The sequence below is a fragment of the Cyanistes caeruleus genome, chromosome 2, assembly GCF_971803275.1.
Source record: "Cyanistes caeruleus chromosome 2, bCyaCae1.hap1.1, whole genome shotgun sequence".
Classification (NCBI taxonomy): domain Eukaryota; kingdom Metazoa; phylum Chordata; class Aves; order Passeriformes; family Paridae; genus Cyanistes; species Cyanistes caeruleus.
This window is the reverse complement of record NC_141702.1, coordinates 4,596,959-4,614,660: the sequence shown is the minus strand read 5'-3', so window position 1 is coordinate 4,614,660 and position 17,702 is coordinate 4,596,959. Positions and strand designations below refer to the sequence as shown.

At 42.5% G+C, this 17,702-nt stretch overlaps 1 protein-coding gene across 4 annotated transcripts in view; it reads left to right on the top strand.

Moving 5' to 3' along the window:
- Positions 1 to 17,168, top strand: part of TFAP2B (transcription factor AP-2 beta) — a 32,135-nt gene extending 14,967 nt beyond the window's left edge. For 2 of the 4 annotated variants that reach the window (XM_023924236.2, XM_086875589.1), the window contains exons 4-9: positions 7,356 to 7,430; positions 7,695 to 7,914; positions 10,423 to 10,541; positions 13,178 to 13,319; positions 15,341 to 15,600; positions 17,030 to 17,168. In XM_023924236.2, the coding sequence (XP_023780004.1) occupies positions 7,356 to 7,430; positions 7,695 to 7,914; positions 10,423 to 10,541; positions 13,178 to 13,319; positions 15,341 to 15,600; positions 17,030 to 17,070 (857 nt within the window). In that variant the 3' untranslated portion in view covers positions 17,071 to 17,168. Of the gene's footprint in view, positions 1 to 7,355; positions 7,431 to 7,694; positions 7,915 to 10,422; positions 10,542 to 13,177; positions 13,320 to 15,340; positions 15,676 to 17,029 lie in introns of those variants that run through there. The other 2 variants (XM_023924238.2, XM_086875590.1) reach the window with 1 other exon arrangement.
- Positions 17,169 to 17,702: the final 534 nt, after the last annotated feature.

Genomic DNA, 17,702 nt, shown 5'->3' with positions numbered 1-17,702 from the left:
CCCCTTCCCCACTCCCCCCGAGATTCCCCCCTTCCCCCAAGATTCCCCCCTTCCCCATGCCCATTTTTTCCATCTTTCTACATATGCGCCCATGATTTAGTGTAACTGCAGAATCACCCCATACTGTTAAAGCGAATGTGATATTAACAAATGTTTGCAGTCTCTCGTACAGCTGTAAGCAAAATAATTAACTAATTAAACTAATTAAATGTAATTACAATAACTCATTTTGGGCGTATTGCAGCTGCTTAATTTTTTTACATTTCTCTGACAGTCACTCGAAGATGCTTGGCGATTAGTGTTGTGTTATGCTGATAGACATTAAACAGATCACGCGCTGCAAATGGAGGGAAAGCTATCTTTAATTATCTAAGGAGTTTCTATTTCTAGATTCAATTTTAAGTACCAGAGATGGGATTTAAAAACGCTGTCCCTTATGCTTACTATCAACTGCACTTATCTCCAGGACCTTGTTATTGTCAAACGCGCACAAATAGTTTAACAGCGACGATTTTCTAGGACGTAAAGCAAAATAACAGGGAGGGTGTTTATCTAAAATGTGTTGAAGGCAGCATGAGGTCCTTCCGTGTATTTATTGCTTGTTTTGTTGTTGGTCGGTTGTTGGTTTTGTTTTGTTGGTTTTTGTGTTTTTTCGTTTTTGTTTTTTTTTTTTAATTTAAATTTCCGTGTACGGGCTCTGTTTCACACACGCGATCAAGGTCTTGTTATTTGAGCGAGGACAAATGAAAACTTGAAGACCATTTGACAGCACCATTTATGACTATCGGTTGAAAGGTCGAAGGGTTTGGGGTTGTTTTTTTGGTTTTTGGGTATTTTTTTTTAAGAAATAGAGAGTTACTTAACTTTAAAAAGAAAAAAAAAAAAAAAAAAAAAAAAGGTGGTATGTTTCTGCTGTTTTGGTTCAATTTGAATGTTTGGTGAGATTTATACTCAAGGTCTGTAACCTGATGGTTTCTGGTTGTATTTTTAACTTTTTTTTTCTCACTCTCCTCCCTCTTCCCCACCCCCACTTGACACCTCATTCACTCCCTCTTGGGTGTATTTGATTAATTGGTACTTGATTTGTGGTCGAGACACTCCTTTCTAAGGTTGTTCCGTGCTGGTATTTCGCAGAATGCACAATCCAAAATGCTTTTTTATTTTATTTTTATTTTTTTTTTAAACACGCCTGTATCTCTCCCTCCTTCAGCTGACGAGGACAGCAGAGATATTCCCTGTGCGTGCTGGGTGGTGCAATTAGACAGCGAGTAGCACCAGAATGTGAATGCCTGCAATCATTACGTGTTAGGTACAGGTTTTTATATGCTTTAGGCATATATTTAGGTGTGCTTTGTGCGTGTGGGCATTGCAGCGGGCCCAGATGGAGCAGCTGCTGCCTAAAGAGACCCAGTCCCATCTAGGTGGGATTACTTGTGCCTATTTGCAGCCAGAAAGAGAGATACTCTGAGTTTACACATGATGAACAGGAGACACATGCTCTTTCAAAATAAGGTTACCATAAAGGAGCCTGAGATGCATTTGCTACTGTTTAAAAGTCACTGTAGCAGCATTTTCTCCTTAGAAGTAAGGCTGAGATCCAAGAAACTTTCCAGCATAAAGGAATATTGTATTATATTTTCTTCCTTTTTTTTTTCTTTAATTTTTTTTTTTTTTTTTTTTTTTTTTTTTTGCACAGGGAGTTTCCTGGGTGCAGAGGAAGAGAAATGGGTAATAAATAGCAGGTCACATTTGTGGCAGTCAATATTTAATCAGGACGAGGGAAGGAGCAGCACAGAGAACGTTCAGTATCAATTTCGCTTTGTTCCCTGCAGTTTGTAGCCGTGAGGGTGTACTTTGAGACAAGAAGAAGTTATTTAAACTCTGTGAGTCGTTCTTGCAGGCAGATGGCACAGATGGATAGACAGACACACAGGTACTGACAGATTTTTGTGCAGGGGAACACTCCTGTGACTCATATTTGGCAGACAAGGGTCGCAGGGGGTCTGCTTCACCCAATCCCTGTTCAGTCCCTAAAATTCTTTAATTGCAAAGTAGTGGGAAAAGTATGATGGGAACTCGAAGCCTAAACTTAATTACATCACCCAGGCTGTGTCTGTTCCTTTATGGCTTCTGAGGCCTGCAGAGGGAATTACCTCTCTATGCAAAAGGTTTGCCAAAATATTAAGGAAATTATATAGGGATTCATACACGGGTATTGATTTATCTCACGTATCGATCCCACACAACAGATTACATATACCCAGGCTCCTGTTATGTTTGCTATCTGAGCTTACTTGACATTTCTGAAGTAATTTAGTTAAGAGGAAATGAGTTGTTCCCAGTAGAGAGAGCAAACGAGTGGAGTGAAGGTAGCCAGCGTGATAAATGGCTCTTTCATTTGGAGATCTCCAGAGCTCGTTTAAGGCTAATTTTCTGTATTAGCCCCCTTTGAGCTATTAATGCAATAGGCAGGGACCGTGGCCCCTTGTCTCTTAGCTGCCCCATTAGAGCGAGCATTAAGCTACCAAGCCTGAACTCCACTGTGGTGGTGGTGGCGCTGAAATAATGAAAGGTGCTTTTTAAACTCCCCTAATCTAAACTGGCAGAGGGTGGTTAATACGATTTGAAGGGGGCTGGTCAATGAACAATCAATAAACTAATAATGAGAAGGATGCGGTACATTAAGAGTCTAAAAATCCAACAAGACATTAAAAAATCATCTTTAACTCCCACTTCCATTAAGATTTGGGTGGTGGAAGTGGGAGGGAGGGAGCCAGATAAATCATCAAGATGATAATAATTGCCAAGAGCATTAATATCAGATTTAACTCAGCTTTCAGAGCTTACCGGCTGCACACTTTGAGGCCTTTCCCTCACTTTTTTTCTGAAATGAAGGGAAGGTTTGCCATGTGTCAGGAATAAAAGATCGAGTCCCCTTGTCAAATGCTCATCTGAAATTTCCTTGGCACTCTCTATGGTGAAAGAAGTTGTCTTCCTGCAAAACCTTACATGGCCTGAGTCCCAAGTTAATTTTTTGTGACTCTGGGGCAGAGTCAGTGACCTTAAAATTATTCTGATGTATTTATTTACTTTCAGCTCTTTCTGACGATCGCCTGCACACTCACATCTGATTTAGCATGAAAGGCCATTTTAATTTGAAGACCTTAATTCATGGTCTTGCAAACATGCCCCGTTGTTCCTCCCGTTTTAAGGAAACACTTGAAAGAAGGTGTCCTAACCTTTTGTTTTTAGCTGTTAATAATCCAGCACGGGTTTCCTCCCCACCCCTCGGAGCAGCTGATAAATCATTAACTGAGAACCACTCTGGCCTCAGCTTTTCAGGTGATGGATCTGGGGCTCATGAGCTGCTGCTTCCATGCCACTCATTTCCGTGCTTATTCCTGGATTACCCACTGAACCTGAGGATCCCCTTTAATTAAACGCAAAACAGTTTCGAGGGAATACATTCCACCTGGAAATTCATTCCCGGCTTTCAGGGAACGGGGGCTGCGGTGGAGGAGAGGAGGGGATGGGTGGGACAGCAGGAAATGCGAGATGAACGAGCACATCTTCTATTTGTTCCTTAAAATTCAGATCAGCTCCGGGTCCCTTTAGTCTCAGCCTCTAAGACTTTACCTGGACGTTTTAGGCTTGGCTACTGAGTCAGACGGAATCACCACTTAAAGTCCTGTTGTTAGCACTGACAAAGGACTTTCTACTCATTTAAAGCCCAATAAGCAGAGTAAAAAAATTTCAAAGTAGTTTGAGAGTTTATTAGTAATTAAATTGTCCACGACATTTTTAGCAAGAAATGTTTTTGTTGATTGATTGACTGACTGACTACGATATTATTCAGCTGGGTTATTGCAATATCAATGGTTTAAAGCCTTATTAAAGAGCTGTTTGCAGGACATAAATCTTATTTCTTTAGTTTTGCTGTAGTCAAAACATGTTTTTTCACCCTATTTCCACTTGTGCTTTCACATTTGTGCGCATTTTCACACTCTTGTGGCGAGCAGCCCAAGAGAAAACCAGCACCAAAAAACCAGGGAAAAAAAAAAAAAATAGGAAAGAAAAAGCCTAAGACTTAATGTATGCACAGAAAATTGTAAACATGTAAAGAACTGAAAGCTTCACGCTGAGTTTCGCCATGCTCCATTTCCCCACCATTTCCTGCTGTCGTTCTAAAGCGATCTCACTCATCTAGAGATCCCGTTTGCAGGAACAGTATGCTTATAATTACTAACAAATCAAGCGGCTACTGTTGCTCTCCCGGTTTATTGATAAGCTGAAGAGAAATGGAAGGGGGAGAAATGACAAAGAGGCTGGAAGCAACCACAGAGAAAAAAGGGGAAAAAAAAAAAAAAAAAAAGAAAGAAAAAGAGGAAGGAAAAAGATAAAGGGATGAAAAAGGAGTGGGGGGGAAAGAGAGGCAAAGGAGGTAAATAGAGAAGTATAAGAGAAGGGAGAAGGCAGAGATTTTGAAAGGGGGAATTATGTATTTGTGAGTGCTCACGAACACACAGAAAGTAGTTTGGGGATGAAAGCAAATCGAACAGTTTCTGCCTGGGATGACAAGAACTAGATGGGATAAAGTGAAAGCAGGGATGGTGGGGACTCTGCGTGGATATGTGTGTGTTATTCCGTGTCATTTCAGCAGCTGTGGCAGTCCCTGACCAACTGGGGAAGTTGACATTGGCTAAAAATATACTCTGCATTCGGGTTTATTTACATAGGCACAGGGATTTGACACATGCAGCTGCACGCACGGACGTGGAGATCTCCTCACCCACTAAAGCTCCACGTTCTGTTATCTCTGCTGATGTCTGGGCTGGATCTGAAAAGCTCCAGCCATGATAAACATATAGATATGATATAGATAGAGATAATTCATTCCATGGCAAACACTTTTTTGAGGCAGCATTAGGTAATTTACAGAAGATATAGAGGCTAGATAGAATAGATCTCTCTGAAGCTATGAAATTGCGATGGATATGCTTACACCGCCTGGCAAGGCTCTCAAATGGGCTCAGAGCTATCAGGCTCCAGCTGATGGGTTTGTTCATACCAACCTTTTCAGGGAATCACTGCTAGGAAAAGAAGCTGAGGAGCTCTTAGCATAGCAGGGAAGGGAGCCAGGCTGTTTCCCAAAAGCAATTTGCAAGGGAAAAAAAAAACAAAACAACAACCCAACAAAAAACACGGAGCACGTGAAAATCCATAATTCAAAGGTTAACTAATGTAATGAGTGCTCCAAAAGGCCAAAGCGAGTGGGGTGAGGTACATTTAAGCATTGCACGGGTCCTTCTCTCTTTAGTGAGTTTGGACTAAGATCAGATGTTCGTGGAATTGCTGCCTCTTGTTTAATTTCTCAGTTCACTGGACAGTGACCTGATAAACTGGTCACTAAATATAGCCACGGTAAAGGTGTGCTCTAACCACGGAGCCCGTGTGTTTGTCCCAAGAAAAAAAAGACAGTCATGAAATTCTGTCTGGTAGCACTGCTTCAATCCAACTTTCTTCTTTTTTCTTTTTTTTTTCTTTTTTTTTACTTTAATTTCTATTTTTTTCTTCTTGATGCCTCACTCAAACAGATCATTGTGCATGAAATAAGAGCTATATTTATATATTTATATATAATATATTTATATATTTATATATTTATATATTTATATATTTATATATTTATATATAATTAACAAATATAATTTTTTGGTCTGCGGGTACTTCCTCTGATATACAGATGAGTTTTTTCCTATAGAATCAATGGCAAAAAAAAAGCCTAATAATGGCAACGAAGGCAGGAGCGGGCCTCTAACTCTTTTATAACTGTTTCTGAGCCATTCTCAAACTATTTGAAACCGCCTTTATGAGCTGCATAAAGTGCCTAACTAAAAATAATAGAGAAATAGGAATCCATTTCACTTTCCGATTCCCTGAAGTCAAGCCACTCAAAATAATTTGTTTACACTGGAGACTACATACAAGGCATACGAAGCAATATGTATATCTAAAATCGACATGCCTTTTGGTTTTTAGCTGTTATAGAGCTTTTATTGTGGGGGTCTGGTCTGGCAGTAGGAAATGATCTGCAATAAAAACAGTGAAACACGGTTGTGTCTATTCCATGCACTGAGGTTATAAATTTGGCAATTGCCCAGTAGTTAGCACTTGGTAATATATTAGGATACCCGATCTTATTGTTTAGCAACTCCAGACGACTTAAATATCCGCTCAACCCTAATGGTTTGATTCTCCAGATATGTTGCAAATAAACAGGGCTTTTATGACTTAACTGACATGTATTATAACTACCTAAATAGCTGGCATATGTGCATAATAGAACCTTATTATTTGCCGAATTGGTTTTGCAATTGATTGAGTGGAAAAGGGAGATTGTGGAGCAGTATCTGCTTGAAGAGGGTGTGTAATCAATTAGTCTTCTCCTCTGAAACATGCCCGCTGGACTGCCAGGTCTCTCTCACCAGCAAAAACCCCAATTCCAGCGTATATTTTCTATAAGGAAACGCATGTTGCCGTGGATCTGAGAGGAAGCTGCAGTAGCAGCTGTCAGCTCTTATTAACTCCTGCATAAAACATACCTTAAGTATGGTTTGTTATCAATTACTTGCAGAAATGAAACAACTGGGAAAATGCAGCGAGGCTCCCTATAAATTAAAGTGATTGGGTGATTGATTAGAGCACCTGCTGTAAATCATAACAGTTACACACAATTATGAGGGAGTTATTTAAGTTCATTTGTAAACAAAATTCATGTCATGGGGGAATTGCTCTCAGTTTTAGTTTAACCAATTTTTTTTTTGTTTATTTCTGAGTGTGTCTGGTTGCTATTATAGGAATTTGTTTGTTATAATCCCTTGGTTGCTCTTAAAATAACCTCACTGGTTTCTCAGAAATATTTCTTTTTATCTTGGAGAGAACAACATGGTTTTATTTAGTTTAGTTTCACTTTATCATTCTCCTTTTAGTTTTCCCTATAACTACCTTTAAATACATGTTGCAGTAACTAAGTCAGTTTAATTTAGGGGCAGGAGAGTTCTAATTCACGGACAGCACAATATGATCAGAGTGGAGAGCACCATGGTTAGACCAGATATTTTTTTTCCTGGTGTTCATCTTTCTGAAGGAAAAGGCTCATTTTATTTCATAAACCAGACTTAATAAAAACACAAAGCAATAACAGAGCTGTCTTCTCATTGCTGTATCCTCCAGCCTTGATACTTATTTAAGACAGCAACTCCCTTTGTGTAGTGAATTTATTCCTGGCTCAGCTTAGCAGTAAATGGAAACATTAGCCAAAAAAAAGTAAATTTTCCTCTTTTTTTCCCCTCCAGAAAGGCGCTGTCCGTTGTACAAAAGGCATCGGGGGGCTCTGGGTGAGACACAGGCTCAAACCCGAAAGTTGCCAGGTGCTTGCCAATATGTATTTTATTTCCCAATGATCAAACCCTGCATAGAGGCTGTACTGTACCACCCTTCTCTCCATCCATCATCCATGGAGCACTTTCCTAGAGGTTGGGGGAGCAGCACCCTTTAGGTTGCTGGAGGTAGCCAGAGATTCAAAATTCCCTTTCATTTTGCTGTTCTGTGCATGTCAGGGAGACTGTGGTTATCCTGTGCTCCTTCGTGGCGTGATGGTTTCTCTCTCCCCTCCTCCCGTTTTCTTTCTCCAGTTCCGGTTCCTCCAAAATCTGTTACTTCTTTGATGATGAATAAAGATGGCTTCCTGGGTGGAATTTCAGTCAATACCGGAGAGGTGTTCTGCTCTGTACCTGGCCGCTTGTCTTTGCTTAGCTCAACTTCAAAGTATAAAGTAACTGTGGGAGAAGTTCAAAGACGCCTTTCCCCTCCAGAGTGTCTGAACGCGTCCCTCCTAGGAGGAGTACTTAGAAGGTAAGAGGCTGGGGAAAACGTGTCAGTGTGTCTGGGCCTCCATGCATGCACCAGAAATCCTTGGTCAACAGCAATGATGATTTCAAACATGCATTGATCCTACTGTCAGAGCCTGTGTGTGTAATGCTGGGGATAAGGCAAAAATATGCTGTGTTCAAACATTGGGATGAAGGTATGGAGAGCAGAGAAAGATTTGGCCTTGTTTATCCACAAACGACTGAACCGAGACAGAAAGACTTTCTCCTCGTCCATGCACACACACTTTTTATATTTTCTCCTCCTCACACTTCTCTCTTAGAAAGTGGACAAGATAAAATGCCATGATGGGCATGTTTCAGGCTGAACTGCCAGTATTTCAGGACCTGATGTATTTCTAGGGATTTCCTAGATAAACCCACGAGGCTTCCTCTGTATGACAATAACGATCAGGCAATTATGTCAATTATGGCACGTGGTGTCACACATGAAATTGGCAGGGATCTGATAGGCAAACTGTAAGGTAGGCAAGTGCCCGACTAAAGAAAAGCCACCAACAGGGAGCTCTGAGAGCCAGAAACTTAGTGCTTCACACCGAGAAAGATGCTACAGCTCCCAGCTGGTCTAGAGGCTTTTGCTGCTTAATATTTGTGTAAATCACCCACTAATGTCCTGGTGGGTTTTGCTGAAAATCTCAAAATTGTTGGCATTATTGGTACTGAAGAAAGTGGGGAGCAAGGAATAACCTTGAGGTCCTGTTGCCACTCCATCATAACAAGTGGGAGACTGTGCTCTTATGTAGAAGCAACAAGAATTTAAACTCTGAGACCATTAGCTGGAAAAGCTACCAGGGAGAAAGGGGTTTTTCTTCTTGGCAGTGCCTGAGGGGCTGTGAATTGTCAGCAGGGCTTGTCTGTAGGAAAGATGAGCTCAGGCTCTATCTCCAGTCAAACAGGAGAGAAGCCATGAGGGAACGATATGAGGTACCAGTTCACACACTCAGGCTGAGAAGGTACAAGATGTCATTTTCTGTGTGTGAGGTAGACACCAAACTGGAATAAAAATCAGAACTTTTAGACGGGGACAGATGCATGCAAATTGACAATGAATAAACTTCAGATCACGTTTAAAAGTTGCTAATCTTAGAGGAGGAAATATATTGAAAACTCCTATAGCAGCCCCTAGAATACGTTGGCTCTAAGGTGGTTTAAAATGAAGTTGATGTTTGGGGTTCCCCCCTCGTCAAAAATTCTGTGATGATGTCAAGGGCTCTGGTTCCGTGTCTGGAGACGAGGGGGGAAATTCTGCTACATGTGTTTAGTCACCCAAATACACACGTGAGAATTAGGGTCTCCTAAAATAGCTGCTGTTCCATGTGAATGTCTGTAATCATTGCTCAGCTGCCAGGGAGAGCAGCAGAGATTTTTACTTACAGATGCAAACCTGCCTGCTCCTTCTGTGAGGCTACAAATGGAGCAGGGAGAACATCTGAGAGATGCTCTGTAGAAAATATAATTACCAAGGTAAAGAAGCATTATTATTGAACTTTAACAGATTTCTGGACGTGGCCCAAACCATAATTATTGGCTGCTGCTGACTTCAGTTCCTATCTTGAATCTAAATTTTAAACAAGATTTTGGTTTAGAGCAGATGAAATATAGAAAGCTGCTCTCTTGCAATTCTGACATCCAGCCCTATTTACTTCGATGTAGAGTAGTGGAAAGCCAGCTTGGCTTCTGGTTTCCTAAGTGTGAATTCTAATTCTTCGACCAATTTTAAGTAAGAATTAGGAGAGAGTTGGGCTAGACTTTGTTCTTAGGTGCCAAAACTCTCCCTGACTTCGCAGGTGGCAAGATTTCATCCCTGGGGGTTTACATATGTATGGGCGTTCGAACAATAGCTCTGAATTTCCCACGTAGAGCTCACTCACTCTTTCATTGCCCTTATCAGTAACCTCCGACAGATATTCCAGTGGTCCCTCAGGCAATCCATTCCCTCCTTATAGCACCCATCCCCAGGTGAGCTCTTCCTCTCAGCATCGCCTCCTCGCACAGGAACACACTCACAGCCTGGGAAACAGTTTCATAAATATTTCCCTCCTTTTCGATTTATCCACAGGCGCGCACACACACCCTTCGAACTTTTCAGATTTATTTGGGTTTTTTTTAATCCCCTCGGAATAAACTCGGAGGGTTTAATCCTCTTCTACCGTCCTGCCCATCCCTTTACTACATCTTAACACAAGCTGGTATCATACCCACTTGCTCTCTGGATTAGAACATCTCCATTAATTATTGCTGTTTGATGTTATTTGATTTCCTTGAATAAAATCGGGAGAAAAGTGGGTTCATCCCCACTTCTACCCCTGGGAGAAATTAAGAAAATCTCAGCAAACCCGAGCAGAAATCAACACCCCCAGAGTCCTTAAAGTTGAGTGAAAACCCTCCCAGGCTTCGCTGACTGCACAGACTAAACGTTTCTTCCAGGAACACTGCGGGGTTAATCACGATGTTAATTTCTTTGCAATTCTAGAGCCAAATCGAAAAACGGGGGGAGATCTTTGCGAGAAAGGCTAGAAAAAATCGGTTTGAATTTACCAGCCGGCAGGCGTAAGGCCGCAAATGTCACTTTACTCACCTCCCTGGTGGAAGGTAAGCCGAGGGTCGCAGCTCCCTTCACACCCCTGCCTGCTCTGAGCTCCTGTCTGACAGTCACAAACCAAAACAAACCAAACCGAACAAAAACAAACAAAAAAAAACCACCAACTTTTGGGATCAGGTGGGAAAACCTTGTGGAGGTGAAAATCAGGGTGGGTTAGGAGGAGCTCCATCACTGTTGAGGGTACAGTTCCCAAAAAAGAGGAGGATCTGTCTGGAGGATCAGTGATCCCTCTTGGTGGCAGGAGGGAGGGAGTGTGTCTGTGTGTGTACGTGTGGATATGTGTGTGAACACTTGTGTGCATGTGTAACTCTGCAGGGCAATCCCATTCCTCATGCTATTCATTTCCACCCTGTGATCTCCAGCTCCAGGTCTGCTCCATCCTCCCGCTAATTCGCTCCTCTTGAGCTGATTTATGTCCTCTACAAGATGTTCAGTGAGGAAAAAATAATACAAAATTATTTGTTAAAAATATTTTTTCTTTTTCTTCTTTTTTTTTTTTTTTATTTTTTGGTAAGAAAGCAGGGCAATTTAAGAGTAGCAGAGCTCAGTTTCCCTTAAAGTGGCTGGAGCTGAAAAAAGAGACCAGCTACTCCTGAGGAAGGAGAGAGGGAAGGTCAGACTGAAGTTTCAAGTCATTTCAAGTCAACTAATGTCATTTTGGTGGCCAGCGTGTTTCTTTGATTTGTGGTTTCTGTATCGACAAGGAAAAGTTAGAGCCACTAATAAGTTTAGAGTTATGTGCGTGTTTATGTTAAGAGAAGTTGGACTTCCTCCAAAAGAAACCTAAGTGGAATAGTATGGATGCAATTATGAATTATATGTGTCTACATTACACATGCACACCGAGAGGCGTATAAATGATCCACTTATCTCTTCTGCGTATAAAGCGAGCATAAATATTTGTGCTAGATATTAACTTTTCAACTCTTTGGATTGAGTTATGTGAGCGACAAGACCTCTCTGCTTGCAGAGCTGGAGGAAGGCTCGGAAAAGGATGGGGGCTGAGCTCTGTCTGGTACCCGCACGTGGGTGATGCCGAGAGCACGGCTCAGGGTGGGTTCCGGGTAAAGGGTCTCAGCGTGTGAATCATTTCGGGGGGCACAAGCGTCCTTGAGAGCCCTGTTAGTGCAGCTTCACCCCCTCGGTGTGTGCCGAACACCGTGAGCTCTGCCCACAGCAGCACCAGCCCCTCCCCGAGGCTGCTTGTGAGGCTCAAAAGCCGGTGGGGTTGTGTAGTGATGCTAAAATCTGTGTCAAGCGTGCAGTAAGGTGTACATTCCCCTCCTCTCCCCTGATTCCCTTACAAATCAACACTTTGCCTCCAGAGAGCTCCCTCCTTTTGGAAGAAGCTGCACCTGATGGAGTTTTATCTCCTTTTTTCTTTCTTTTTTCTTTTTTTTCCCCTCTCCTTCCTGCCGGCAGCCAGGTTTAGCATGGCTGCTCCTGCATCTCCAGGAGCAGGAGCGCTCCGGTCGGTCCCCGAGCGCTGCCTGGGAGGACCCTGCCCTGCTCGGGACCCCCTCCAGGCTCTGCCCTTGCCTTCATTAACCGGTTTGATGATTAGCGAGAAGCATTGGAGAGCAGGACGTGACGTTGGAAAGCAACTCCTGGTAGTTAAAAATAACGTGGTCCTGGAGTTATTAGACATACCTGCTTGCTGGAAATCTTCCCCCTCGTCCCTCGGGCGATGCTTTAAAGGGTTTAACGCTTTATTCTAGAGGGGCTGAGCTATAATCTGCTGGAATCCCTCTAGAGTCTGAGGGGTTTTTATCCCCACTCCTCTTTTCCTCCTTTCTGCAGTTACTGTCTTCTTCTTGTGGCATGAAGTACATCAGTAGGAGTTGGATGACACAAACCTCTGTAGGCAAGAAACCCGAAACCAGGCAGGCAGGAAAAGTGAATTAGAATTAGAATAATAATTATTTTGTTCACAGAAAAAGTTGCCATTAGTTGTTATCTTTCCACCCGGCAGACAGGAGTCCTTGTTGCATGAGGGTCAGTTAAAAATGCAGGTTGTTAATTGCCATCGGGCTAAATGCAGTTATCTCCGTAATTTTACAGATGTGGGATAACTGTGATAATAATGCGAGTGCCCTGTGTGTGGGTAAAGTGTTCCTATAATGTCCCACAAAGAATTAACATTAATATTAACAATATCTCCGCATCTGTCAAATTTTGAGCAATGTTCTGAGGTATTGAAACAGAAATAGTTTCTCTGCTCTTTAGAGAAGTTTGAGTCCTTAGTTTTTCAGGTTTTGACCGGTTTCCTCTCGCATTTTCCTTTGGTCCAGCTAAAGTTTTGTGTGTGTTTGGTGTGTGTGTGTGTGTGAACTCTTCCCTCGGCTCTGCACAAGCAGCTGGTGGGTACGGACCGACACGAGAGCAGCGCAGCAAAGACAAACCTCCTCAGCTCAAAATCTGTCCCATCCACTTCTGTCCCCACAACAGGGCTGCTGGGGGGAAAACCACACAGCTGCAGCCTGTCCCTGAGGTGGAAGGGATGAGGAGAGGTTTCCAAACACGGCTCCAAGGAGCTGGTGTCCCCCAGGGCTGTCCCGCAGGCAGCCCAGCCCAGCCCGGGGCCGGCGGTGCCCGGAGGTGTTAATTCCCATCTCGTTCCCTCCAGGTGAGGCCGTTCATTTAGCTCGGGATTTTGGGTACATCTGTGAAACGGAGTTCCCAGCCAAAGCTGTTTCTGAGTACCTGAACAGACAGCACACGGACCCCAGCGACCTCCACTCCAGGAAAAACATGCTGCTTGCTACAAAGTGAGTGCCAAGTTAATTCATCCCCTTCTGCCCTCCTCGGAGAAAAATCCTCCCTGCCCTCAAACTCTTCCTCTGAGTTTGGAAAGCAGACGGAATTTCCAGGCTCTAAATTCCAGCAGCCCCGCGGGGAGGAAGGATGCTCGAATGGCCCGAAGGACCTCTGCACCCTTTGCAGTGGGGTTCCTGCCAACCAGACCCTGCCCCTATAGACGTTGTAGGTGATGCTGCCCTAGCTGTTGTACATCACTTCCAAGCCACCCCCAATTAAATAATTTTTATGCAAAGTGGACCAAAAATTTATATTTTGCTTCCACAGTGTGTTTGTTTGTCCCTCCTGCTGCTCACACACACCTGTCTGTCTGCTACCAAGTTGCAATGCTTTTCCCATATGATTTAATTAAAAATATATATTAAAAAATAAATAAAAAATAAGAAAAAGAAAAAAATAAAAGCCCACCACCATGCACTGCTAATGATTCTCTGTTTGGGCCCCCCCCAGCCCATCTATCTCCCTTGGGACTTCCTCGGTGTGTGATGATTTACACCAGGCTGTGCCTCCCAGGTACTCACCTGGTGCTTCATGGTTTGAAGGGTACTTGGCAGTGGGTCCTGAGTGTTCACACATCTTCATCTGCCAGGAAGAAAAAAGAGGGGAAAAAAATAAAGAAAAGAAAGAAAAATCCCAGCCCAAACAGCTCTCATTTATTTCATGCTCTGGGACGTGGCTTGCCTCCGATGACAGTGTAATTTAAAGAAATATATGGAGGGTTGAAAAATCATTTGCTCAAATTTGTCCAGATGTTTCTTAGACGTGATTGGAATTTGATTGCCCTTTTCCACAGGGTCAGAAGATATTAATGTCCCAGAACTTTAATTGCTCACAGACCCTGCTTTGCTCTTTGAAGATGTAAAATGTTGGACTCATTACTGTTTGTTCTCCAAATTCAAAGTTTCCTCTCTTGCACTTTCTTAATGGATAATACACATAGAAGTAGACCTTTATCTTTCCCCACCCTCTGAAACCTTTAACCCACTGGGAATTTCAGAGAATTTCAGAAGATGAGAGCTGTATGTCTTTTTTAAGGGTTTCTTTTTTTCCTTTTTTTTTTTTTAAAAAAAAACAAAATCTGGTCTTTTTTATCTCCACTCCCTGGGTAGGCACCTATCTTAAAAAAACCTGATTCCTTTGGGTATCCTTAAAGAAAATATTCCTGTGGGAACCCCACCAGCCTCCAGGGTTTCTGCATTGCCCAGGCACCTGCTGACTTGAAGGTCTTTTGGAGCAGAGTAATTCAAAAGAAAATGTTTGTGTGTGAATTCATTAGAAAAATCAAATCTGATTTTTCAAAGGTGCAGGCAAACAACCAAGAGCCAGATGTCAATTCTGATGTGTTAATTGGGGTGCCATGCCCCCAGAATAAAATGGGAAGTGCTCACTTGGCTTCTCATGCCACAAATAAGCCAGCACAGAGACCCAAAATCCTGATTTTTCTCAATAATCTGGCCCAGCCTGAGCAGTCTCAGAGAGGCTCTCAGAGGTTTTAGCCTTTCCCTGCTCCAGGTCCCTGTGCCACCCAATAGCTCTCAGTGCACAGCTGTGCTCTCCTGCAGGAAGAGTGTAGAAATACTCTGGGAGCTGCTTTGAGCCAGGCTCAGGCCTCCAGGAGGATGGGTGCTTGGCAGATCCAGACATTTCCCTTTCAGCCTGGTTGTTCCTGAAGCCACCAGGCAGGGCTGGGTTTTCATAGTGCTTCAGAAGCATCCTTGTGGCTGCTGGAGAGATTTTAATCTCCAGAGCTGGTGTTATCCCCTGAAGGGCATCAGTCTAAGCAGGGAGCTGCTGGCTCACCATGGCTGGTCCCCAAGAACAGCTGGGTCAAGGATGGTGGCAAAAGGGTCCCATCCCATGTCTTGGGATCACTTTTGGCCCGAACCTGCCCCTTGGCTGTCACAGAGAATTGTTGGATGAGCCTAACAACCACTCTTCTCTCCCTCTCTTTGCCTTTCTGTCTTCCCTGCAGGCAACTTTGTAAAGAATTTACAGATCTCTTGGCCCAGGACAGGACGCCCATTGGAAACAGCCGGCCCACCCCTATTTTGGAACCGGGCATTCAGAGCTGCTTGACTCACTTCAGCCTCATCACTCACGGCTTTGGGGCCCCCGCTATCTGCGCTGCCCTCACGGCCCTCCAAAACTACCTGACTGAAGCTCTCAAAGGCATGGACAAGATGTTCTTGAACAACAACACTGCTAACAGGCACACATCTGGCGAAGGACCAGGTAGTAAAACTGGAGACAAGGAAGAGAAACACAGAAAATGAGAGAGAGAGAGAGAGAAAGAGAGAGAGAGAGAGAGAGGAAAAAAATTAGAATGAAAGAAAGGAAAAGAAAAAAAAAAGTTAAATAAATAAAAGGAGAAGAGAGAGATAATCTTTTAAAACAAAACCGTCTTAATTCTAGCTTTAAAAATACTGGATTGGGCTTTGGAAGAATTCTATTAGGTAGGACAAAATAATAATAATAATAATGATAAAATAAAAATAATAATAATAAAAGAAAGACAATAATTTAAGATCAGAGGAGCACAATGGCGCAAGACCAGTGGTTCAGAGTCTCTTGCCAGGAACATGTGAAGACAACTACCAGGATTTTTTTCCCCCCTTCTGTTCTTTCACATTTTTTAAATAATGATTGGGGGGGAGGGGAATATAATAATAATTAATAATAATAATAATAAAAGAAAGAAATGAATAACTTATTGGAAGAAATCGGAGAAACATTTTTGGTGTCAGTGCTTTGATTTCTTGAGCTGCACGGTCTGTCTTGCTATTATTTTTTGTTTTATTCTTTTTTTTGTTTTGTTTTCTTTTGAACAACGTCCTGTCTTCACCTAGACTAAAACAATCTTCCAGAACGTTCTTTTCTGAGCAGCCCCATGGCCTCATTCCCCTCAGCTCTTCCCACCTCATCTCACCACCCTGGTTCTGTCTAGACTAGGAAAGGAGGGGAGCTCCCAGACCCCTCACCAAGCCATCAACACCAGCTGCGTTCACGGCAGCGTCTTAACTTTCGGTGCCACCAGAAGGGACGTTCGGGGTCGCCGTGGCTCAGATGAATCTGCCAGCTCTATTTTTTAAGAACTATTTTGTGTTTTTTTCCTGGTCTAGACAGACTCTCTGTTTAGATTGGCAGCGTTTACAGGTGTGTCTGGGTGCGTGTGTGCCTCTGTGCGTGCATCTGTGTATGTGCACACCCGGCTCCCCAGGGGGGCACGGGTATCCCCTGTATGTTTGTGGATATATATGTATATATGTGGATATATACATATATATATATATAAATATATATAAAATATGTGTGCGTAGCCACGCATATTAATGCATGCAAACATACCTTTGTAATTTAGTAATTTTTTGTCTTTGATGGTAAAATGCCTTGTCTATAATGGGTTGCAAAATTTTGGAAGTAAGGTCTGGTACAATGTCAGCGCTATCTGGTTTCTTAATTTTCTGAGATCTCTTTTTCTCTAGGGAGTTTTATATTCCTAACTATGCCAATATTTCAGTCCTTAATTTCCTTGACTAGTGTGTGTGAGAGAGCTCTTCCCCCATTTTTAAAGAACTGTTAACAACAACAAAAAATGAGTGATATGAGTATGTAATTCTTTCTCAGGAGTATGCACTATTTTATTTTCTTCTGTTTCCTAAAGCTTTGCCCGCTTGGCTTATGAGCTTCTTCAAAGAGGACTAGAGATCCCTACACAATATATCAGGTACAGAGAAAAAAAATCCACAATACTGATATTCTGATACTTTTTATTTTTTGCTTTTTTTGCTTTTTCAAATCAAAGCCAGTTGTTACTGAATTCTGTAGGTGCACTTCTTTAAAGAAGCTCAAAGGGAATAATTTGAATGAGATAAAAATATAAGTTGAAATCGAGGTGTACTGTTGCAAAGAGAATAAGAGCTGTGTTGAATGTTACGGCACTTGCTTGGCACTAGGATTTTGTACCCAGGGAGGAAAGAGTTGCCATGTGAGCTGGCTCCTCGTGATGGGAGTGGGGAGGGTTTGCCAGGGAATATCCTGATTTCTGAGCTCAGTCTGAGGAAATCTGTTTCTCTTAGAAAGCTTTATTTTAAGAAAAAAAAAAAATGTCTTGTGACTCTTGCTTTAGAACAAGTCGGTGTGGTAAGGGGGGAAAAAACTTCTTAACTCCAATGTTTTTCTTGGTGGTTTGGTGTCTGACAGGATGTCTTATGCATATGATTTGGGGTGGTGGGGGTGAAGGGGAAGTCTTATTTCTTTCCTCTCTCTCTTTTTTTTTTTCTTTTTTCTTTTTTCAACATACGTTTCTTTGTCTTCTCTGGTAAAAATAACGCTGA